Source organism: Phaenicophaeus curvirostris, chromosome 18 (assembly GCF_032191515.1).
Source record: "Phaenicophaeus curvirostris isolate KB17595 chromosome 18, BPBGC_Pcur_1.0, whole genome shotgun sequence".
In the NCBI taxonomy this organism is placed as follows: domain Eukaryota; kingdom Metazoa; phylum Chordata; class Aves; order Cuculiformes; family Cuculidae; genus Phaenicophaeus; species Phaenicophaeus curvirostris.
The window spans coordinates 7,057,769-7,082,733 of record NC_091409.1 but is presented as its reverse complement, the minus strand read 5'-3'; the positions used below and the strand labels follow the sequence as shown (position 1 = coordinate 7,082,733).

Sequence of the window (24,965 nt, the reverse complement as noted above, 5' to 3'; positions counted from 1 at the left end):
AGGGGAGGTACATGTTTATCAGCACCTGTACAGTTTGTTCTGGATACATATTAGACTACGACTCACTCAAGCACAAGGGTGTAATGTGACAATTACCTCCATGTCTTGTATATAAAAGTCAGACTTTGAGCTATTCACTGTTCTACCTGATAAAATGTAAAGTAGCTACTGAGACTGCAGGAGGCAGAGCTGGAAAAGGCCAGTAGGTTAATCTCCAGCTCCTCTTGGTACATGGCTTTGCTCTGTCTGATCTGAGGCTTTGTTTGACAGTTACCAAGCCCCAGAGAACAAGGTTAAACAGTAGGGTTTGTCACGTCACGGGAAGGTTATCCTGCTGTCTGAGATGCTTGTGTACATCACAGCCCTGCAAGGAAACCATCAGCAGAAACGGTCAAAATGGTGCTAGATTGTTACCTTGTCAACCAACAGAAACTGCAGTTTTGCTCCAGTGGATTTGCATCTCTAGGTATGAGGTGCTGTTTTTCTCTGTGCTAGGGACATAGAATAACAAGTGACAAAAAGGAACTACAAGCAGACAAATGGGCAAAAATGAGCTGTTATTTCTGAGCATTTCAATACATTATTTCTTTTTTTTTTTCAATACATTATTTCTTTTCTTTTTCAAGTGTGTCAGCCTGCACACTTGTGCCTTGCTGTGGGATGTGCAGTGTGAGCTGGAACACTGCAGTGCTCCAGTGCTGAGAAACAGACACACAACTCATTTGAACACAGGCTGGTTTCATGGATTTAGTGTTCGATTGACTTGTCCATGAAGAAATGATGAGACATTAAAAAAATATAAACTACACATCTGGTGTTCTGGTTGCTGCTTCCCTTGGAGCGCGTGGAGCTTTCACCCAGAGATTTCCAGGGCAAAGCAATGTCTTCAGCTGCCTCTGCACCACCCATCAGGGCATGAAATCTGTGTGTGGAAAGAAGATGAGGCCACTGAGCAAACAGCTAAGTCAGTGTCAAGTACTGAGAAGGAATGGTGTAGAATTAATTCTTCTCCTTTGTAAATCTTCTGTTTGTGCCAGTGATTCTCCTCATTTCCCACTACTTTGTGCAACTGAATCTCCATGAAATGCATTGTTCCTCTCAATCCATCATGGAAACATTGATGGGGACATTAAGAACAGAAGATACTCCCATAACCACTCCATCTGCTCAGCTACTGCTGCAATTGTGTGTTAATGTATGAAGGATGGCTTAGGAGCAGACAATTGGACTGGCTTTTATCCATATGAATTGCATGTGAATCATCCTGATTGCTTTGCAAAGGAGGCTTTTGAAGGATTGATAGCGTCTAAAGGATGAACAGAGGTCTCTGCCTAGCTTAAGAGAAGTAAATACAGAGACCAGTTGTAAAATCATAACTTTTGCATTGAGATAGTCAGGACTTACCTCTTCTACCTGCTCCATAACATCCAGAGATTTCGCAACCCCCTGGATATCCAGGCTGGCCAGGCTGCCCTCTGACACCAGGAAAACCTGGAGGACCGGCATTCCCAGGATAACCCTTTGGACCTGGTTTCCCCAGCACAACTTCTCCTGGTGGGCCTGAAGAAGGACAAGCACTGTAAGTCATAGCAGATCTACACTGGCTGCTTCAGAGTAATACCTCTTCTATATTTTCTCTGTCCTAGATGGTATCTAATTTTCTGAGTATCTTTTTCCTCATTTTAGTGGAATAATCAGACCTGCCAGTCAGAACATGTCTTCTGAATCCCCGTCACTAGAGGTCTTTTTTTTGTCTTTAAGGATATCCAGCTTGGCTAATAATGGAGCCTGGTTATAAGAATGCAAAGTCCACTCGTGTCAGTGCTGAAAATCACCTTACCCCCAGGACCCATCTCAGAGTCATTGTGGTTTGTGTCTTTATGTCGCCAGAATAAAAATTTAAGTACAGAATGATATGTTTGACTGCCTTCCCTCGGTAGCATCTGGTTTGTTACGTCAGTGGCAAAACTCCCACTGACTTTAAGTAGCAGGGATCAGGATGGAGGAATACAGCAAATCCAAACAGATTACTCCAAAACCCTTGTGCTTCACGAGCTGAATTTTCAAAGAGTTTCAATTACTTGAGCGCCTGGTCTTGCATCCAAAAAGGCAGGAAAGCTAAGACTCCTTGAATGTGTCTCAGGTCCCTAATATACATCATCACCTGGGAACGGATACCAGAGGGAAGAGATTGCCTGGAGCAATCTCATGTCCCAGCACAGAGTAACCATCCAGGATGGTGCTGACAGAGCTGAGGTGGAAAGTCCAGTCTGCCCTACCACAGAGGTGCTAAGGCTACACTTGAAATCTGAGAGCTGAGGAGCTCCAGGTGGTCCTACTGGGTCAATACAAAGAGGTTGTATTTACTCTACCTGTTCTGCCTCTGGGTCCTTGCATCCCATCCTCACTGGTTCCAGGCATCCCTTTTTCTCCCTTGGGCCCTGGGGCACCTAAGCACAGATAAGACACATGTGTCACTTCACTGCATTTTGTGTTTCACCCTGAATTAATGCTCTCACCAGGCTCTTCTTAGATGCTGAAGTGAAGCAGAGTCACAGCTTTTGACAGCACAGAGAAATACCCATTTTCTTCAGTTCTTTCTGGGGCTCTACTTGCTCTTCCAGAGCGGCCAGTTGCCCATGACCATGTCAAGAAAGCCTCCTGTCTTCTAAAATCAAACTCTCCAACCCCTCCAAAGCTAAAAAATGGCTTTCTTCTCAAAACAGAGCTTTCAAAAAGAGTGGGCTTCATCTCTCTTCTCCCTGCTCTTTGTGCTATCTAACTTGTGTATCTCCTCCTAGGAGAGAGAAGTCCAAAAGGAAAATAGTAATCAGATGAGATAACATCATGGGTCATCTTTACAGGACTGCTGGAAGCACTGAAATGTTTAGTTAGAGTATCAAAGTTACAGTAAAGAATGCTTATGAATCCTTCTGTCCATACCTCTTTCTCCAGGATACCCATCTTTGCCTGGCTGTCCAGGGATGCCATTTTCTCCTCTTTCCCCATTGTTCCCTGGTGGACCTGGAGGACCTGGTGGTCCTGGTTCCCCTGGTTTCAACCTTTCTTCCCAAATCGGAACTGGCTTCCTTGAATGTTCATGAAGGAAGGAGTCAAATTTCAACACATGGGCTGGGAGGGAAGATAAAAAATGAATGTTTCCTTGGCTAGAATATACAGAGAAGAGACAAAACCAGATGATGTTGTCTGAAAAGGTACTTAAAACTACCAGCTAGTGCTAAAAAGCTGTCAGTACAAAATGAAGATGGGCAGCTGAGTCACAACTGTGCTTGCCTGACCCTGGGCAAACTTCTGCTTCTCTTTGTGCATCACAGCACTGGAGCTTTACCAAAATCTCATGAGGAATTAGCAAAAGTCACTGAAAGAATAATTCCTTTCAAATTGGTTTCAAGTCTTCCCAACTGAGGAAAAAAAAATAAAAGGAGGATTGCAAAGGGCCAAAGGGTTTTCTGAAGAAACATTTCACAGGTCACTGTGCTGATACCAACCAGTAAAACCAACGCAGCATTGAGAGCCTGCAATGAGGCATTTGTTATGCACGGTGCTCAGCATGGCATATGATGGAGGAAATCCTTGGGCCACTACAGCTTCACACTGTCTCCCCCCATGGTTTTATTCACAACTGCTGGAAAGGCACAAACACATCAGGAGCTGGGCTGCTTATACTCATCACAGAATGATTTGGGTTGGAAGGGACCTCAAAGCCCATCCAATTCCACACCACCTGCCATGGGCAGGGACACCTCCTACTGGATCGGGGGCTCCAAGCCCCATCCAGCCTGGCCTTGAACCCCTCCAGGGATGGGGCAGCCACCACTGCTCTGGGCAGCCTGGGCCAGGGCTTCCCCACTCTCACAGGAAAAAAGTTTCTTCCTAAGATCTCATTTCAATCTCCCCTTTTTCAGTTTAAAATCATTCTCCCTTGTCCTGTCCCTGTCCTCCCTGATTAAGAGCCTCTCTTCAGCTTTCCTGGAGCCCCTTTCAGTGCTGGAAACTGCTCTAAGGTCTCCCTGGAGCCTTCTCTTCTCCAGGCTGAACAACCCCAGCTCTCTCAGCCTGTCCTCGTACGGGAGGTGCTCCAGCCTTTGGATCATCTCTGTGACCTCCCCTGGACTTGCTCCAACAGATCCATATCTTTCCTGTGCTGAGGACTCCAGAACTGAAAGCAATACTCACTCTGAATCATCCGCTCACAAGCCTGGCTAACGAGCTGGTAAATCGTGGCCAAGGACTGTGGTTCCCCCTAAAGTGAAACAATTTTAAATAGAGGAAAAGAAAAAGGAGAGTAATAATGCCTTATAGAAAGGTTCGATATCATAATGCATGGCAGCTTTCTGCCCATTCTTTATGTCAGCTTGGGTTTCAGAGGTATTAATTACTGTGAAATGCAGCTTCATTTATTTATCACAAAGCTCTGAAGCCATAACATTGAAATTGGGAAACATCAATGATGCACATCAAAAAGCCCAAAGAGAATCTCTATAATTACCGAAGCTACCAGAAAGGGGAGAGTAAATTTCACTCCCAAATTTTATCAAAAAAGATGTTCAAGTCTATAACTCAATGTTCTGTGATATGTAAAACACTTAATACGATCAGATATTACAATATCCTATCTTTGTCTAAATCTTTTATGAAGATTGATTCTTACCGTCACTGTAGTATGAATAAATCAGATCTGAAGGGTTCTTTAGAAAGTTTTAGTGAAGTAGAGAAAAGCAATAAATATGCAAAAAGCTGCTTAAAAATAAACACTGACTCGGTGAAAATTCATAACCAACACACTGCGTACCACCAAAAACGTTTATAAAATATACAGCCCTGGCTGGATCACTGTGCAGATTACCCAAACTTAAAAAAAAAAGCTTAAAACAACACCCAAGGGAGGGGGAAAAGGAACGTTCCACTGCAAAAAAAAAAAAAGAAAAGCTGGTGGGAATAGGAGGAGAATGTTGTTAAAATTTATAATACTGAAGCATTAACTTGAAAGGAATCTGGTTTCTGAGTCCAACCTCCTCCTGCTGCTGAGTCCAGCCTGAGGGCTCTTCCCCATGCCAGCTCTGCAGCATCAGTGGTGATGTAATCATCAAGGGGGACAACTTAGTGAATTTGTTATTATTATTACTATTGCTGCTGCTGCTGTTGCTTTTGTTTCATTAAAGCTGTCTTAGTTTCCAACCAAGTCTCTTTCTCTCATTTCACTTTCTCTGAGAGGGAAGAAAGGAATTGGGTCACAACTACTCATGTTTAGCCGCCAGTCGAGCCAGACTAGGGCTAAACTGTGACAGTCGGTCTTGACAATGAGACTCAGATTGGTAGAAAGACATGGGGTCTCTTTTTAACCAAAAGTAACCTTCAAAGGCAGTGTAGATCTCCTGCCCTCATGGCCCTGTGCTGGGACGTTCCAGAGGATCACTACAAGTCAGTTCCCTGTTGCACAATACATTTAAAAAAAACCAGCAACTCGATCAAGTCAAGTGGTTTTGGTTTTTTGTCCTCAGCAAAGTATGGCAGTTGGCATTTTATCTTCGTTACCACAACTGATACTAAAAAGCTCCTGACTGCTTCAGGATTGTTTATATCCCATCAGCATGGCCAGCACAAAGGCAGCAAGAAGTTATAGGTACCTGAAGTTATTCAACACCAAGAAGGCTCATATATGTAAGCACAGCCTGCAAAGTGAAGGACACATTGACAGTGTTGTTGCCTAGTACCAAAAAACTCACTTTCTCTCCACGTTCTCCTTTTGGACCCGGCAGCCCCTACAAGGAAAGAAAAGGAAAAATAAAAGTCTAGGGGAAGGAAGAGCAGTAGAAAACAAAAAATCAGTTGGGGCGATGGGAGGTTATGTTACTGGGACAGGGGACACAAAGCTTGTTTCCCACACTCTTGTTGCTTCCTTGACCTCATGTCAGCGACCAGAAAAGCTTCAAGCTCATAGGAACACTTTGGATTCTTTTTTTTCAAGAAAAACAATAATAAAGCAGCAGCTGGAGAAGTGGTGTAAAGCACCATCAACAGGGATGCAGAGGTTCCTCAGATGCAATCTTAAATTTTCCGACACAGCAGGTTCTTTTTCTCATCTGAGAAGCAATAACTGTGACACCTCAACTTGCTGTTGTCCCTACAAGCCCAGCACTGGCTACTCCAGCTCAGGACAGACAGTCTTGCTTTATTACATCAGATATTTGTTTGGATGTTGGATTTTGTGCAGCTTGTGAATTGACAGAGAGCAAAGGGAGGTGGGATTTGTTAAATGCTCTTTCAACAGTTAAGTAGCCTGGGCTTTGCCTATCCAAACAGCTTAGGAAGGGTGAGTGTGAATTAAAACTGTTCTTTAGACTCTGAGGGAGAGCCGCTGTGGGAACAGCTTGTTTCCCCTGAATTATTTCATCTCTTGGCTTTCTTTGAGACCCAAAAGCAGAAACTTACTGTTGGCCCAACATCACCTGGAGGTCCTTTCTCTCCACTGTTGCCTCGGGATCCTGCCGCTCCTTGGAAACCCTGCAGATATTAATTACAAGACACAGCTAAAAGTCCAATTACTTCCAAACTTCCTTCATTTTCTGTTCAAGGCTGACAACTCCCTACAGCTCCAGGGGCACCAGCAGTTTCAGTTTAGAGGACTCCAGCAAGGGCATTGTAGCCTTAAGGTTTATGTCGGTACCTCATCCAGCCATGAGTCCAATGCTAAGAGTAAACTGGCATGAGTCATGTTCCCATCATTTCCTATTACTGTCTCAATTACTGTCAAGCCAGTGAAGCAGAGTTTTGCCAACAAACTGCAATGTGTTTTTTACTCTACAGGCTTTAGATCCTTCATTATATATTCAGATTCAGACACAGCCTAGAGCATAACCTTTTCCTTCTGCCTTCTAACACCATGATGCTGTTTTCTTTTTCTTTTAAGACCTGTGTTTGCCTCTAATGCTTTACAACAGCAGCAGCAGCTTAGAGAGTGGGAAGTGTCTTCTTCGGTGATCTCCTCTTTGTGAAGTTTCTGTGCCCTTTGGAGCCATAAAGGGAAGAAACAAATAAGCCAAAACCAACCAGTAGAAATACTTCCTTTTATCATTTTCCAGCTATTACGTTTAAGCACAATAGAGATTAATAACTCTTTTGATCAGTGAAAAGGAATGAAGTCTTCAAGGCAGCACCAGAAGAGCTCTCAGAGCCTGCTCTGAAGGCTACAGTGCTTTCCTCATATTTAGAAAGCTGAGGTTTAACCCTGCTGGCTCTACATCTTCCCAGGATGACCAAGTCAAGGTTATGAGCCAAATTCAACCTTAGCTTCCCAAAATACCTGACTTCACCACAACTACTGTGGGGTGTAATGCAAAGACAGCAATGAGCGACCTCCATCTCCCACTGTTCAAGATTGCCAAATTCCTTATAACTCAGCACTGAGAATCAGTAACTGTTAGGCCACCCACTCATCATTTAAAACTAAATTTGGTTCAGTCTCTCATGTAAAGTGAAGAGTACCTGTTTCACAGAACTTAGAAGGTCTGTGGTGCTTTAAAGTTAGCACATGGACATAAACCAACAGATCTTAAGGTTCTGCTCTCCTGGGCACAACAGAGTGTAAATGTAACTGTCTACAGGCAGCCCTGGCAGCAGATATTGGGAAGTGGGGGGACATTTCATACCTGCCTGCATCCTCCAGCTCCTGCTGGTTTTGGTGTAAAAAGCCCATATCCATATACCCCAAACTCAACTAGAGTTGGAAAACAGTAGCACCAGGAAAGCAAACATAGCAAGCCAAAAATATCCCTGCTGGTTCAAAGCTTCCCCAGGACACACCACAAAAAGCTGAAGATTTTCTTTTTACACTGGCACTGGCAGGGGAAGTGGACATGGGCACAAACCCCTCTGAGCAGAGGGTTTGCCCTGGCACCTCTGGGTGACAGCTGGTCAGCTAGTTCCTGCTGAGGAAGAGATATCACAGCAAGTACTCACCCTTGGTCCAGGAGGTCCTGGAGGCCCAGCTGTGCCTTCTAGTCCTCTCACACCCTGCAACATCAAATCCAGTCATTTATTAATGAAAGGAATCAAAGAGACCTAGAAAGCAGTGGGGTGGTTTTCCTATGTGCTGCTTTTAACAGGAACTTGCTAGGAACGGGTAAAAAAAATGCATCCGCCAAGCAGGCAAGAAGGGTGGCATGTGGTCAGATTTGGCCAAACCAGAGGTGACCCCATTTCCCTCAGCCCAGTCCCTCTGGTTTTGTAAAAAGACCATTTGATTGTGCACTGAGTACATTAGGAGAGGTGGAGGTTCCAAGTCTCTGCTGATACACTCACAGCAGAACTTCAGGCACCCACGCATGAAAACTCAGATGTGAGGCAGTTTTACCTTTGCACCTTGAAGACCATCCTTGCCTGGAGCTCCCTGCACGCCGGGAATGCCCTGTAAATCAGAATTGCTGGGTAAAGTTGGCATCTGATAATCATTGCTCTAATTCATCTTGTGATAGGGGACATAAGAAAAAGATGGAAGAAGAAACAGAGTTATTCATAATACAGAGCGATGACTGTTATCCCACCTGTAATTCCATTATATCTAGATCCAGATAGCTGTATTTTTCTTGCACTGGCTCACTCAGTTTCCTTTGGGAAAATGGTGATAGCCCAAAACAAATGCAGATTCCAAGCAGACCGTAAAACTGTGGCATTTCAGTCCTGCTCAAAGCAGTTACTGGGAAAAGTTGACAGATCTTTGAGACCATTAGAAAGATCAGTGACTACCATTACCTGCATGCCAGGACTTCCAGTGTCTCCTTTCTCTCCCTTAATTCCTGGTGGTCCCTTGAATTAAAGCAGAGCACATGATTAGGCACACACTGGCATTCTTTAAGGGAAAGAGCATCCTGCTGCTCCACATCCACATCCCAGGTTGTTCCCACTCTCTGCGGTGCTACAGGATACTTTACAGCCACAGCACGTGCATTGGGATTTTGCCATCCCAGATATGTGAGAAGCAGCTTCTATCTCTACTCCTTGCCAAGCAATAATGATCAGTGCAAAGAAAAATGCTGAAATACTCCACTGGGCTCTTTTTATTAAAGGCACATTAGGGGGAGTCTGGACAAAAGCAGTCTTTTGCCAGAATGACTACATGCAGGGCCTTGCCAGCATGAAAAAATGATCATCATCTCTCTCTAGTGCAGCTGCCCAGCTGTTAGTAAGGATGATGTAAACGTATAGACCACATTTTGGGGGCTTTATCGGGACACCCATTTCAGAGACATGTTCTAATTGCAAAGAGCAAGTGAGGAAAAATAAAGGCAGGGGACGAGATCACATACCACAGGACCCTGAACCGTGATTCCTTGGGAACCTGGAGAGCCTTGTTGGCCGCTAGGACCCTTTGGCCCTATTTGTCCAGGTGGGCCTGGTTCACCCTGAAGCCAGAGACATGAAATCAAACATAAGGAAAGAAAGTAATTAGTGCCTGCTCTCCACATGCACTGCATGACCTGGGTCAGCATCAACTATCTACAGGGTTCATGATGAAGTTAGGACAGTGAAGGGATCTCTATAACTTTGGCTGCATTTGACTATAAGGTCCAAGGTCTTGGTGCATCTGTTATTCCTGTTATTCAAGGTGGCCAGAGAGAAAAGGGAAATGTTCCTTAACTGGCGGCTGAGATCTGCATCCGTTCACATTCCATCCCCAGAATCTTTCCCCTGTAACCATAGTGCTTCCCCAGATGTTATCCCGAAGAAGGGGGCCAATGAGCTGGTCAGTCTCTGTTTGGTGGAGCAGTGAGCACTTGCACCAGGGCTTGATCCAATTGTCCTGGAAGTCTGTTTCAGATCCAGCCGTTTCCTATACTCACCTCAGGGCTGCTCCCAGAGGGTTTGTGTGCTTCTTGCTCTGCTTCGCTCCTCATGCTGCTCTGCCCCACAGCAGTACCAGTTTGTCTGGTTTGGAAGCTGGGCAGCCAGAACAAGCAGAGCACAGCACAAAGACTGACAGTTTCCAGCGAGATTGCTTTCAGAGAACATTGCTGACCACGTACATCGCATTAATTCAATGCAATCAGGGTGCTCCCCAGCCTAAGAAGTCCAGCTTAGACCAAGACTGAGCACAACCAGCTGCACTAACAGAGGAGTCTACACCCCTGCATCGTGCCCCCAACGCAGCCTGAAGCAAAGCCAGAGGCAGCACTGAGTGTTCGGACTCACCTTGGGTCCTGGCTCCCCCTGCTCCCCTTGAGGGCCTCTCCTCCCAGGGCTGCCCTGCCAGGAGGACACAAAGCTGCTGTTAGGAATATCAGAATCTTTATTGCAGTGCAACCATGAGCCCAGGAGGCAGAAACTGTGCATGGTGAAAGATGTTTCCTGCCCCAGAGAGCTTGCAGCAGGTGGAGGCAAGAAGAAGATGAATGAAGCCACCCAGCAAATGTGGAAAAGCAGAAAGGAGAGGACAGCACAGCCTCTCCGTGACAGGTGGTGGTTACACTGTGCTCACCATCATCAACCTGCCCAACAACCTCCCTCCAAGTGCCCCAGCAAAGCCATGCTGAAACAACAAATAAAGAAAAGGGTCGCATACAAACATGGGAACACATTTGGGAAGAAAAAGAAGAGGCAGTCATGTCTACAACCCTTTGGGACTATGTTGGGTTTTATAATACCGTCCCAAGAGAGCAGATACGCACTAAGACCAGGGAGAGCAGCCAGCTCTGGGGAGACCTGGCTTAGCTCTACATCTGCATAACTGCAGGACGCAGGGCAGAAACCAATCTTCTGGCATGAACCAACATCACGTGGACTTTTGCCATCTGAATCTGAAATTTTCTATTCTTGTCTCTAAAAAAAACAGATTAAGAAGCACATACAGGCAGAGAGCTTTGGGAAAGGTGCTTTCAGAAGCTCCGAGAAGCTCATTTCAGAAGTCAGCTGGACCTGGTCAAAACCACTCATTAAGGACGGTGCTAAATACAAGGTGGGACAGAGTCTTGCTAAGTGGAATTTTAAAAATAGCAAGGCGTGCTCTTGTAACTGCAGCAAATTACCACAGGTTTAATGGTGTGAGGATAAGGTTATGTGTCAAAACCATATTTCTCTAATGCTTCAAAGAGTCTCGCTCTTTAAGAGTTGTACTTCGGAGATGTTTAAACCACAGGGCAATGCAAGCTGGTAATTATGTACTTAGGATATTGAAGCAAACTGTTACGGTGGAGTGTGCTGTGTAATTAAACTTCCACCAGAATGAGCATGTAATTACTCTGCAATAAGGTGCTGTGTCTTGCAAAGCGTGAAACTGAATTCACAGTTAAACCACGGCAATGCAAGGGGTGATCTGAAACCTTTGCACTTGAGCAAAGAGGCCTGTGGTTTTATTAATGGTTATTTTCCAGGAGAAAGGCACCTGGAAGGGTCGAAATGGGGTGCTGCGGGCAGGTTGTAAGGTTTTGGCTGCCTTGTGGAAATGAAATGCTTTTCCCTAAACTTCCAAACTGCAAACTTTTTAATAACAACTGTCCTAGTATTTAACTGGAATGTTTCCTCCTGCAATTTAAACCCATAGGGACTCTCCTGTGTTCATAATGAATCATAGAATCACAGAATCATTCAGGTTTGAAAATATTTCTAAGCTGGAATCTTAGAGGAGTTGGAACTAGACGATCTTTAAGGTCCCTTCCAACCCAAACTGTTCTATGATTCTGTGATCATCAAGTCCAACCATCAACACAACATCAACACGCCTACAAGACCATGTCCTGAAGTGCCACATTGACACTCTTTTTGAACCCCTGCAGAGATGACAATTCCACCACTGCCCTGGGCAGTCTCTTCACCATTCTGTCAGTAAAGAAAATAGGGTCATAGAGTCATTGAGGTTAGGGGGCAAAATATTACAGGAACGTTATCCTCAAGCCTGATGCCCGGACAATGCGAAGCAACACCAGAGCATGCAATATACTGGGTGGAAGGCTGGACTCACGGGGGGCCCTGGAGGTCCTGGCAAGCCCGGGCGGCCAGAAGTACAAGAGCAGGCAGGAGCTAAGGCAGGGCAGGTCTCCTCATCCCTCTGAAACAGAAGCAAGCCAAGGTGTCAAGAGCAGCTGCGTTTCAAGAGCAGGATGGACCACAGGTAACATTTTCAGTTTTTCAGCTGAAGAAAAGTAGGATTTTTCTTTACTCCACTGAGAGGTTTTTTGTGAACAATTCAGTGTTTCATTTTTCTCTCAAATAACAAGTGTAGACAAAAAAAAATATGAACCAGTCCTGACTGACATTTCCATAACACATACTGGAAGATAATTTTCTCCTTGCCACCTGTTTATATACCCCACCAAGCAGCTTCTTGCTTTGAGAAGAAAATCTGTAAGGAAGGCGGGGGGGGGGGGAAGCGGTGAATCTCAGGGCTGAGGTGGCCGCAAAGTCTTAGGGCTGTCAGGGCTGCTGTCACTGATGAGCTCCTGACAAGAGGGATGTTCACTGCATCGGAATTTGGAGTGTTTCTTTCCTTTTGAAGCGAACACAGTTTTGTTCACTTCACCAAGAAATACACAAGTGTTATTCCCAAGAGAAGAGGGAAAAACTATAGTTTCCCCCGTGAGCCTATCAAAATCATTTGCAGTGTCACCTCAGTGCTCAGCTTCATGCCAATTAGCAGAGCAGTCCCTCTTGTCTTACCAATGCAGGGAGATCACAGCATCTGTCTTCCTCTGCCCCTACGCTGCTGCACACGATCTGCAAAGACTGCAGCTGGAACTGTGGAAAAAAGAGAGTTTGACAGGGAAGTAGCACTGGCACACATGGGTCATCATCACATCTCATGATGTTCAGATGTTTGAAACAACCTGCAGTGATGATCTGACAGGACTCATCTATCTGGTCCCAAATATAATTATGCACAGAAAAGTCATGGCATGAAAAGTATCCCCAACCATGGAGTGGTTTACAAGCCCTCAGGTCTCTGTGTCTTGCTAAGAAAGTCAACAAGCAGCTTCACACCCAAGACTCCATCTAATCTATTCACAATCCTGCAATAGTGAGCAAATTCTCAAGTAACTGGGCTTCAGCACCACCAAAATGTGAGCAGAGACTTTGCTTTTCTCCCCTTAGGGGCACGGAGATATGAGCGAATGTGGCAGAAGCATTTCCCAGGACAAATGTGATGCCCTCGCAAGAACCCCCAACCTGTCTTTCTCACCACACTGACCTATCTTCCCATTTTGATTAACAAAGCACACACTGCACAAAGCCAAAACGAAATAACAAGGCAAAGATCTTTTTTTCTCTTTCCTTGACACCATTTCTCATCTTTTTTCTTTCCTTCCAGTCCATGCATTTAACAACGAGCAAGCTGTACAGCCCTGGGAGTGTGCCATGCAGCTTTGAGATATAGATGAGCCCCATAGAACAAGTGGCAGTTAAAGATATTTTAAATTAAATAAGGTTCCGTGATAAGCAGTAATGAGACACTCTGTCTTCAAGGGCAGCAGAGCTGTGGAAGTTGCGAAGTTTTGCCAGGCTGGAAAGGCAATGGGAGCAGGGATGGCATGAAGCTGTTCATTACTTATAACTGAATCTGTCTAGCTAAGCAGGGAGAATTTGTGAGGGACAAGGAGAGCACAGATTCCTGCCTTGTTGGCCAGAGGTTTGGGATCAAATTGCCACCTAATTTCTTTAGGAAATAAATAAAAACTGCTTGAATATTGTCCTCTGCTCTGCTATATAGTTGACCCCATATTTTACAATCAATTCCAATGTCCACTTTTATCCCTATATAACCCAGACCTCTGCCCCTCTCATGTCAGTTAGGCAAGCACACCAGACAAACTGGCTTTACTGCACTGTTTTGAGACAAGAGAAGTTGTATGTTAACTGATGGGTTGTTTTCCCCTGGACTTCTAAATCTAAAAGCAGAGCTAAGAAGTAAAAGCTTCACAGAAGCCATGAATGATTTTCTGCAGTCCCACTAGCACATGCTGAGTGATGGACTTGCCCCTTATGTTCCATGTATTTAACATTCCTATTTTGAGGAGTTAAGTATGGCAACAGACCGCAGGTGGCATCACTTATGGGGATTTTTGGCCATAAGGCCACATGTTGGGCCATCATAAAGCATGACACCAAGTCCACACCTCCCTTTATTCTTTCCTCTCATGGGGAGCAGGCTCTCTGCAACACTGAGTGATCCAGTAAGGATCTCTGTGATCCAGCCTAGCACCGCGTGTTTGAGCTGTTGGTTCTTTTTTCCAAGCAGATTATTTTCCTGTCATTTGCATGCAGACAGGCAAGCCCAAACTACGAGACTGAGGCACATCCAGCCCTGTTGCCTTCAGTCACTGGCATTTCCCAATATCACTTGGTGGGGGCTGGTATGCACAACCTTCCCTTGCAGAAGTGGTTCCCAAACATTGTCTGCTTCTGCCTCTCAGTGCAGAATCTGTGTTTCCCTGGTCCTCAGATGAAGCAGGCAGCGGATGGCACCTCCAGGACACGCTCACACTGCTGCCTCTGATCACCGACCTCAAAGAGAGGCAGGATGCAGAGGGGACAAACATTGCAACAGGAAAGCTCATTAAAATCACGGAGATCAGCAGGATCAAGGCACGGTTGTGCATGACAGAAACATTTGGAGGCGTTCTGAGTGAGAATGATGCGAGATGGCACTCCTCTCCCTCTGCCCACCCCAACCAGCTCCCAATTTAAGCCCCCTGGCTCTCTGACAGCACCGACCTCTTGGGACTCACCGATGCAGACCCGCTCCTGGGTCCTCTGGTCCTTGTCACTTTGCCCAGCATGATGAAGCCAGCGGTGGAGATGCTGCCAACGGTGTTGATAGGTTTCTCTGCTATTTTCTTACAGTCCAGATAGAGTTTGATCTTGAAGTGGCTCACGGCCACGTGCACCTGGGTGGCAGGTGGAAAGAGGCGGGTTGGAGCTCCGCGATGAGCTGGGGGAGTCTTTTAAAGACAATCGTGCCTTCTGCCAAATTCCCAGACTGCTGCTGTTACTACTGGAGTGTTTTTAAGGATCGAATGGAGTAGTGGGGCTCAGGAATACGTTTTGATATGTGCTGTGCCTGCTGTGCAGCACTGCACTTTTCCCTCATGTTCCCCTCACCTCTCCTTGGCAGAAGCCTTTCAGGAGTTGTAGTATTTAATAATTCACTTTTCAGAACTAGCTGAATAATGCAACTGCCTACAGTACTGATAGAAAGTGCTTGAAGCTTATTTGGGTGGAATACTTTTGCTCTGAGAACAGAGATGACAAAAAAAAAGTATTATGAGTCATAAAGTGGTTTTCTCAACAGTTTAGATTCACCTTTTCCCCTCCTTCCAGCACTAAATGGTTACCAAAACCCACCCCCCCCACCAAAAAAAGTTTGATTTTTCTATTTTTCCTGATTATTAAGACCTAAACCCCCTCATCTTGGAGTTTCTGGGGGGAAGGGAAAGAAATCAATATGTGAAACTAGTATTTTAAGTAGAGTATGAACCATATTTTTTTAGAATCATAAACTCCAGCGTGTCAAATAGGTTTGCCAGTTCCCTACCAATGTGGATGCAAAGCATTTGTATAATCACTCCTCACTTTGAACAAGACACATTGATGACATAATACTCTCAGAGTGGACTGAGATTGTGAGCCACATCTCTCCCTCTCTTGATAAGGACCTTATGAAAGCTCCCATAGAATATCTTCTTCACTTCCTGCTGGTCAAAGGAGACTTCCTGCAAATCAGCCTTGTAGTCGTGATTAAAATAGGTCAAGGATTTCTTACTGGCTACGAGAGAATAGGAAAAATAACAGCTTAGAACTAAAACAGAAATTAATTTCACCTACATACTGAACAGTAATTGAATAGGCTTGAACACGGTGAAACACTTCATAGTTTATCATTAAATATTTCTAAACAGTGCAAAAGGAATGTGTAAAAATAAAGAATATGTTACAAGTAGATTAAAAATTAAAATATATCTTTTAATTGCAGAAGGAAGCATTTAAAATTCAAGCTTGGCAGCAACAACAAAGCTTCTCAAAACTTCTGACTTATAACAAGAACATTAAACCATAAAAACTTTCCAAGGGAATACCAAAATGAGTTCTGCTGCTTGCAGAAATGTGTGCAAATACCTGAATGGAATGTATTCAACAAGAAACCTTACGGTCAAGGTTAACACCAAGGAGGGGCTGGAAGTCCTCATCTGTTACTTGCCACACGGCGAAGGGCTCCTTGGGGCTGTCGGGCAGCAGGCGCAGGAGGATGCTGATGGTGTGCTCGGGGGGGATTGCAAAGAGGTGGACATCACTGCAACGAGACAAGCCAAGCGTCAGGGGCTTAAAACAGTGAAAGCCAGCAGGCAACATCATGCAGACTGGGCTCATCTCTAGTGTTTCTTAGGCAGAGCAGCCTGGAGAAGCTTCACGCAAGGGAGCTGAATGCGATGCACCAGGAAAGAGCGAGCCCCCTGTTTTCCAGGGGATACCCAGGTGGAGCAGTCAGTATCGGTCCTTCCCTGCCAGAGCTGCCTTGGGGAATGTCAAGACATGGCAAGTGAGACCTTAATGCTTTTCAAAACAGAGCCCAGTGGGAGCTTGCCAAACATCCCTGCCAGGCTCTAAACCACTCCCTCAAGTCTCCTCTTCAAGAAGGAGGAATGATCCTCAGGTAGCATGGGCAAATCTTTAAGCCTTGGCAGAAATTAATAAAAGAGTCTTTCAGGGATAAGCACAGAGCCCACAGAAAACCCCCTCTAGGTTGCCAAATCCCAGCACAACGATGCCCATCAGCACAACCCAGCTCCTTCAGCAGCCACTGCCAAACTCGCCAGAGCACACTGGGCAGGAGCAGCAGCGAGAGGACACAAGGCAAGGAGGAAGGTCAAATTGGTTATGCCTGAAATATATCTGTAATCTGAACTAGGACACATTTGCATGGGCATACACACAACTCATCAAGCATCTTTTCAGCACTGATTCATAAGTAATGCAAGGTTCTTATTTCTCTTTCTTTTTCTGAAGGAGTAATGCCCTTGAAAGGCAGCTGAACAAAGGGATTTACCCACAATTTTCTGAGTATTTAAACCAAAGAGTTCTCCCAATCTCCCCCACTCTGTTTACTCTAAGAAGCTTTGCTTCTTTAACTAAGATTAAACTGAGCCAGTGCCTTAGTAATTAGGCTGTAAACAAAGTAGTGCTGAATGTCAGGAGTCAGATCATTCCTGATTTATTATTATAAAGAATGAGGGAGGTCATGGGAGCTGCCTGGCCTGCTTGGGACCCTATGGAGAAGCCTCATCCACAACGGAACAGGGTCAAGTCACAACCCAGAGTCAGTGGTTATTCCCTCTCATCAATAAGGACCCAAGCTGAAGAGAGCAGCTATGAGACAAATATTTTCTAAATCAAAGACTTGTCTCCAAACCAGAGATACCGGGAGGAGGGACTGAAGATGAAAAATGTGACCTCAAACTGCCATCACTGAAGTGTACGTGGTTGTGGACAGAATAACTAAAGAATGGTGCAGTTTCCTACATGACATGATCCTTACATCCATCAAAGCAACCAACGCTGCTGGAAAAAGGGATTTTTTTTAGAAAGGAAAAACCTCACTGTGAAAATGTTTGCACAAAAAACATAATGAATACCTCTGTTATGTCCCCTTAATTTCACAGGACATAGTCCATAACCATCTTGAAGCAAGTTAGAGATTAATTTCTGTATATATTAAAAAGAAAAGACTCTAGTGTTCTTTTCAGTCTACCTATGGTTGGATTTAGCTCTTCATCTTTATAATTTCATTTTGATGTTGCCAGTGGGGCCGCATCATTCACCCCCAAACCAGGATCTTCCTCTGCTGTGAGCGTAGCTAATGTGTATGCGTGAGAGCCATGACAGGGATGACACAGGTCACAGCTCTGGTCCCACCTGGTCCTCAGGGTGAGTTGGGTGTCTCTGAACAGGGTGAAGGTACGGGAACTGCTGAAGATGAAAGGCTCCATAGCTACGCCGTTAATGGAGGCGTATTCCTTCTCTACTAAGCCAAAAGCTTCCATCATATCAAATCCTGGAAGAGACAAAAGAAAACAGAAATAAGGTGGTTAGAAAAGAGTGTAAAAAAGGGTGTAAAAAAAGGATAGAATTAGCCTTTAGCAACTACAGAGAAAGCAACAGGAAAAAAAAGCCATAGCAATATGGACATCAGCAAGGCTTTGCAAACTCACTAGAAACCTGGCGTGTACTCTACAAGTGGAAGCCAAGGAAAAGAGTTTGCATCTACACCCTCTGCACATATTTACTGTAATCCCCTCCTCTCGGAGAAGAGTAGGCTAAAGACGGAGATGTTCACAATTATGTTTTCAAATCTCCAGAATGAAAAACAAATGAGAAAGAAGTTACTCCAATAATTTCTCTTTTTCAACGAGATGCAAAAATATTATCTTCAAAAGACATGGAATCAGTCCAGTAATTGCTAGCAAGGAAAGAGAATTATTTCTGCTCTGAAATGCCTTACATTTAAAAGTCAGAAAAATTAGGAAAGGACTTTAAAATACAATCATTTCCATTTCTTTCTATTTTCATGAGAGACCCAGGGGTGACCTGTCTGATGCATTCTACAGAGATTCTCTCCTGACATCTCTGACATCGTCTCCACGGCTCGTGCAGCTTCATCTCACTATCCCAACTCATCATTAAAGCTCCAAGTCATTTTCCCATTTCAGTTTTCTGTTTAGTAAGACAAGATCGTGCAAATGGGATTCTTTTTTTTCAGTTTATCTGAGTTTGCAGAAGGCTGGGATGAAGGAGATAGTTCATTCTTTAGCAAATGGAAAGGCTACAATTTCATTACAACATCGTCCCTTCACTCTGGATTCCCTCACCCCTTCACCATTTACAATTTTCTGCAGTCTCTAGGTTTGAGCTGGTTTTTTGCCTGGGAGTTGGTCCAAGGTGGCTTTTTTGGGGCTTTTTTTCAGGTTGTTTTTTTTTTATTTTCCGATAGTACTAGGGAGTTTGCCAGAAGAAATGACCTACTTGAGAACCATTTATCTCTGAAATAGAGCTTCTGGCACTGGAACTTCCTTTAAAATGTGAGGAAATAACGTAGTGTAAAGACTGAAAATACAGCTTGAGTCACAATTATAAACATATTGCAATATCATAGAATGGTTTATGTTGGAAGGGACCTCAAAGCCCATCCAGTCCCATCCCCTGCCACGGGCACGGACACCTCCCACTGGATCAGGTTGCTCAAAGCCCCATCCAGCCTGGCCTTGAACCCCTCCAGGGTGGAGTGCTTTGACATTCACAGCCCAGGACCACTGGATGTGCCACTGTACCTCGTACGGAGCCTTGGATAGAGCTGATGGTGGGGCAAGCTGTGAGGAAAAATAAAAGAGAAAAACTATTAGGAAAAAAGACACAGTATGGGATTATAGAAGCAAAATGAATGTGGTTCCTCTAGGCAGAGCAATGGGAAAATATATTAAAACTTCAAATATTCTACAACTTAATTCAGAGCCTGGACTTCAACCTTGTCTTTTATATATATATATATATATGTATGTATGTATGTATATGTATATATATGGAGAGAGAGAGAGTTTATGTTAATGCAAACATAAAGGTTGTTCCTTGCCTCACCATCGCAAAAATGAAAATACTGTCTTTCATCATCAGCCATTTTCATGATTGCTTTCTAACTCACCTGGCATCTTATAATGTGAGATACCAAGGAGAATCATATTCTGCAAGTTTCTATTTAAAAACAGACATCAAAGCACTAGGTGGTTTGGTTCGGGTTTTTTTGTGGTTTTTTTTTTATTTTGCCTTTACTGCAACTTGCATCTTAATGGTTTTGTAAAATAAAGTACCTGCAGTTCCAAATTTTGTACCTCCAACTCAAAATACACACAGCAAAAACATGTATTTCAGCCTGAGAGTTTGCCTTTTGAACTCTTTAGGGACTCACAAAGAGCTTTGGAAAAGTTTTACACTTTGCCTTCCAGAGATTCCTTTGGTAAATCCTATCAGGTGCCACAGGTCAGAAAGCAAAACCAGAGGGGAAAAGGCTGGAACATGAAAAGTGGACCACGAGGCACCGTGGCTATGAACGCTCGGCGTTTAGAAGGCTCAGGTGAGGGGGTGTTTTAGGAAACAAAGCACGAATGCTACTTTCAATTATTGCTACCATGTAAATCCCAGGCCATGGGTGCCAGATGGAACAGGGACAAAGGGAAAGCTTGACGCAAAATGAGAATTGTCCCTGAAAATCAAGGACACTTGACAGATAGGCTATTTCATAAATGGTTTTCTAGGTCATCAGTATAATAGAATCTAGCAGATCATTATATTGAGGCTCCAGGATAGCCTTGCTATTGCTGTTCTTGCATCAATGCCATTTCATACCCCATCAGAAATGTAAGGCTTTCAATTTTCCATAGCTAAGTTTTGTAAAACATAAAAATATTAAAGGAGGTGACTTATTGTCCCCCCAGGGCACCCAAGATTCAAGTTTACAGGAGTTTCAGTGTCATCAAGACACACATTAAAGAAAAGGCACCCAAACCTATAACTTCGATGGTCACAGGACTGCTGAACCCACGAGTAAAGTCACTAAGATTTACAAATTGCCATGACCTCTGTTATTAAACCTGATGCTTAGTTTTATACATACATCCCATAATTCCTGTAGCATTGAGTATAAAACTGTTGAACGTGTCTATGGAAATCAGTTTAGAAATCAGCTACTGAAATACGAGCCTCAAAGCCATCACATTGAGCTTGTCCACCTCCCAGTTATAGAGCAATGTCCTGCATCTAGGATGATCTGACTTGTGTTTACAAGCTATACGTTACTCTTTCCCTTCCTCTTCCAGAATCCAACCAGCTTTCCAAAGGTGAAGAACTGCTCAGAAATTTAAGCATGATGAAGAAAATTCCACAAATCCCCAGAAAGTTATATAAGCAGGCTATAAATTTGCCCATCTACCAGGTATCTGACTTTCTTGCTTGAGAGTCAGGGAGCTCTACCTGCCCCTTGCTCAGACCCTGGGGTCCAGCTTGCTGTCTCTGGCAATTCTCCCCTCCTTCCCAAGCTGCAGGCACTTAGGTTGCTCACATTCTTTGATCTGGCAGTGCTCAGCTCAAACAAAGCATATCAGAGGCTGGGCAGGGACCCCTGACACTGGCAGTATGCACTTCTGCTTTGAAGACTTTTTCCTAGTTTCCAGCCTAGGATCCCTGCTGTCTTGTTGTTCTCTGTTTTCTGTTTTTCTCCCCAAGTCCCAGCCAAATGCAGTTATTCACTCTACAATAAACATTCACTCCTGCAACATCAGGCCATTTCTCTCAGTAATTTGGTTACCTATCAATATTTAAGACCTTTACTGCACATCAAACAGTTTTCCCAGCATTGCTACTAATCATCTCCACTTAAAAGAAGCTACTTCATGCAACACACACAATTTAATATTTCTCCTCTTTCCAGCCATCACAGCCAAACAGCTATATTAAATTCTACAAGGTGACTCATCAGCCTTATGGGACAATTGTTTTCTGCTTGAAAGTTCACAAGACTTTTCCACTGTGGTCTGAACACCTGTAGGTTTCCTCACTAAACCACTTGAAAGCTGAGTTTGATATGTCATCTTTTAGATACAAACTAATATTTTCTCATCTAATTCACTTCATTCTTCCTTTGTGCTTTCATAGAATCATAAAATAGTTTGGGTTGGAAGGGACCTTAAAGATCATCTAATTCCACCCCCCTGCCATGGGGAGAGAGACGTCCCACTGGATCAGGCTGCCCAAGACCCCATCCAACCTGGCCTTGAACCCCTCCAGGGATGGGGCAGCCACAGCTTCCCTAGGCAACCTGTTCCAGTGCCTCCCCACTCTCATTGTGAAGAAATTTCTCCCTATGTCCAGTCTAAATCTGCCTCTCTCTGGTTTATACCCATTGCCCCTCATCCTATCACTACACGCCTTCCTTCAATAAGTTTTGAACCTGAAGTTTTGTTGAGATTTATTTTGAATAGAGAGGAAAAGGCATTACTGCCACAATATCTGTCTTCTAATATTTGCTTCTTAACAACTTTTTATCACCCCATTAATTCAATTCAATGTTTCTTACTAATCCCTTTCATAGTTTGCTTTGTATCAGTTCTGAGAACATATGCTCATTAAATTTAATAAGGGACTTTACAGGGAACTTTAATTTAAAACATATCGTTGTTTCCGTTTCTCCATTTTGGTCAAGTTGGTCAGCAATCCTCTAAAAATACTATCAGTCTCTTTGCTAAGGGAATCTGATTTTAAGAAGTTCTGTGTTTTCTGGCTGTCCTTGGACAGTCCCCAGGGGCATCTGTCAAGAACTGACGTATCCCCTCCTGTTTGCCCTGCAGAGCCCAAACCATGCAATTTGTTACTGAGAAATAAAAACCAAAATCAAACAACAAAGCAAGACTTCATAGGAGATTGTTTACCCTCTGTTTTAGATGGAATGAATCCTCGTATTGAAGGGAATTTAGAGGACACAGGAGCTGAAAGAGAAAGCAATGCATGCGTGAGCTCTGTTATTCAGGACAGCGATGCCTGGCTCAAGATCAACATGATCACCAGCTCTTCCCAGTCATCCTTGAATTGCCAGTAATGCATAGGAGTGCAGAAACTGGGGCAGGACTTTCCCTTTTCAAGGCTAGTAGTCTACCCTGCTGAGCAAAATTCTGGCCTTGGGCACAGCACAGAGCAAATGCGAGCATCGTTGCCGTGATGGAGATTGCCTCCAGACTGATGGATGAGAGGTTATGAAGAACATGCACGTTCTGACTGATACACTTACCCGTCCGCCCCGTTGCGGATGTGCTCTCGCTCTCTCCAGTATAGTGGATGGCTGAAATGACCACCTTGTAGGCTCGATCGGGCAGCAGTGACTGTAGGGTCACACTGGTGCTTTTGCCAGAAGCCATGATCTACAGCAGGGTGGAAAAAGAAACCCATATTTGAGCAGGGTTCCTGTTACAGCTCTTACAACCCAGAGCTACATGGAAGTGTTATAATAGCGACTGCTGGGACAATGACGTCCAGGGCAGCATCCCTGATTAGTTCAGGCAACAGTAAGAGAAAGCCAAGGAAGCCTGGCTATGCCTTTGGGATAGCCCTGCCCAGGGCAAGAGCATCCCAACGTTCCCTATGCAAATGCAGTAGATGTGCCTCATAACATGGTAACCAGTCTGGATTTGAGTAGCAAAGCTGGCCTTTAAAAGATTAATGTTTAACCTCCCCAAGTCAGAGGGGCAGTAGGTTCATGCTCCACCCCTCTGCCTCTACGAATTCCCCAGCCCAGTTCAGGGAGAGGAGAAAGATGAGGTATTAGAGCTTTGAAGGACACAAATATCTTAATCACAAAGAAGCCTGGAGGTCCTCCTCATAAAGCAACGTCCAGCAGGTCAGAGGAAGAAATTTGCTTTTGTCATCCTGCAAACCAGCTATCCTTATGGCAAACCCTACTGGAGTGAGCTGAGTTCCCCTGAGCACAAAATTGTCTCTGCGTCCCCTCGTCCAGCACCTGTCACCTACAAAGGAGCTGGAGACTTACTGTTTGCTGAGCACCAGCATCAGAAACAGGGCTGTAGGTGATCTTGTAGTGCTGTATGCGGCCATCAGGAGGGGTCCAGTGGACCTGGAGGCTGGTGGGACTCTCGGAGTCAATGAAGAGGTTGGTGGGAGGGCTCCGGGAATCTGCAGCAGGGATTAAAGGTGAACAGCATAAAAGGCAGGTAGTAATGTCTGTAAACAGGGCCAGCAGCATTTGCTTCCAAGCCCATTTCTGTGTTTCTGCTGTGCTGTTAACTGATGCTCAGAGCAGAAGCAGGCGCTTCAGGGACCAGGCAAAACAGAAAACAGATCCTGGAGGGATGAAGATTGCCTGAGTACAACACAGTACAACTCAAGCGTTCAACAATTCAAATCCTAAGACCTGGAAATAATTCTTGGAAGGAGGGAATAGCCCTAGAAGCACAAGAAAAAGAGATCTATTGTATATACCAAGAACAAACACCAAAGGATATCCTTCATAAAGACCCAAACCACAACTGAATTTCAAAGACCTGGAGATACACTGGACAAACATTTGGATTACCGGTTAAACCTGGATCATACTTCGAAGTTAATTCATCATGATTTCTAATATTTTGCAATTTGCTTTCAGTTTTAAAATTATTCTGAACTATGGAAGATCCCAGAGCAGCCAGCAATTAAGAGTTTTATCAGGCATTTCTCACACCAACACACTCAGCCTCGAGGAAAGGGGCACGTACAAGTGCCTGAGCTATCTCCCTTTTCTGGCCCTACACTGTGATGCATAGACGCACCCCAAGTAGGTGACGGGGTGAGCCGTGGTCAGCCAGAAAAAGAGTTTGCCAGAGACCAAAGCTGAGCATTTTTAATTATGTAAATGCATTTCTTTCCCTGGGGAAAAGTTTGCTGTGTAGCAAACTGGACCTGGTAACAGAGGCTGTTACGCTAGAGTGATTTCTCTGAGCAGAGGCTGAGAGTTAGTAAGAAAAAGGCAGACGGGGCTGAATCCATCTGCTGCTCAAACAAGGGGCTCAAGAGCATGGGGTCATCTGCTCCTGGAGCTCGTTACCGACCTGCGTCTTGCTCTGAGTAAATACATGTGCCTGGCCTTGAACTTGTGCTGTTGTGAGGACACAAAAGCTTTGGGCAGAGAAAAGGAAGCATTTTAATCAGAAGTGACCAAAAATTATGGGTGAGCCATGAAGACAGTCAGGAACGCACGCCCAGACTCGAAGATTTCAGTTCTGCAGTTTTACCTGTAAGGGTCTTCTGCCCACCCAGCAAAGCCCAGGGTGACTCTAGAGCACAGGCTGCGTGAAGATCGTTTGCATCTTCATTGATCCTCCTTCCCTATAAAATGAGCTTACTTTTACTGAAGCTGAATCAAGATTGCTGGC

At 44.5% G+C, this 24,965-nt stretch overlaps 1 protein-coding gene across 2 annotated transcripts in view; it reads right to left on the bottom strand.

Annotated features, from left to right (window-relative positions):
- Positions 1–627: 627 nt before the first annotated feature.
- The window catches only part of COL20A1 (collagen type XX alpha 1 chain), a 44,066-nt gene continuing 19,728 nt past the window's right edge, over positions 628–24,965 (bottom strand). For both annotated transcript variants that reach the window (XM_069871846.1, XM_069871847.1), the window contains exons 18-39: positions 23,588–23,730; positions 22,832–22,961; positions 22,476–22,532; positions 19,329–19,367; positions 17,917–18,055; positions 16,155–16,297; positions 15,663–15,772; positions 14,736–14,894; positions 12,670–12,747; positions 11,975–12,061; positions 10,210–10,263; positions 9,327–9,422; positions 8,773–8,826; positions 8,375–8,428; positions 7,981–8,034; positions 6,454–6,525; positions 5,748–5,783; positions 4,198–4,264; positions 2,944–3,132; positions 2,373–2,450; positions 1,405–1,560; positions 628–922 (exon numbers count right to left, since the gene is read on the bottom strand). In XM_069871846.1, coding sequence (XP_069727947.1) covers positions 909–922; positions 1,405–1,560; positions 2,373–2,450; positions 2,944–3,132; positions 4,198–4,264; positions 5,748–5,783; positions 6,454–6,525; positions 7,981–8,034; positions 8,375–8,428; positions 8,773–8,826; positions 9,327–9,422; positions 10,210–10,263; positions 11,975–12,061; positions 12,670–12,747; positions 14,736–14,894; positions 15,663–15,772; positions 16,155–16,297; positions 17,917–18,055; positions 19,329–19,367; positions 22,476–22,532; positions 22,832–22,961; positions 23,588–23,730 — 2,009 coding nt within the window. In that variant the 3' untranslated portion in view covers positions 628–908. The remainder of the gene's footprint in view (positions 923–1,404; positions 1,561–2,372; positions 2,451–2,943; positions 3,133–4,197; positions 4,265–5,747; positions 5,784–6,453; positions 6,526–7,980; positions 8,035–8,374; positions 8,429–8,772; positions 8,827–9,326; positions 9,423–10,209; positions 10,264–11,974; positions 12,062–12,669; positions 12,748–14,735; positions 14,895–15,662; positions 15,773–16,154; positions 16,298–17,916; positions 18,056–19,328; positions 19,368–22,475; positions 22,533–22,831; positions 22,962–23,587; positions 23,731–24,965) is intronic.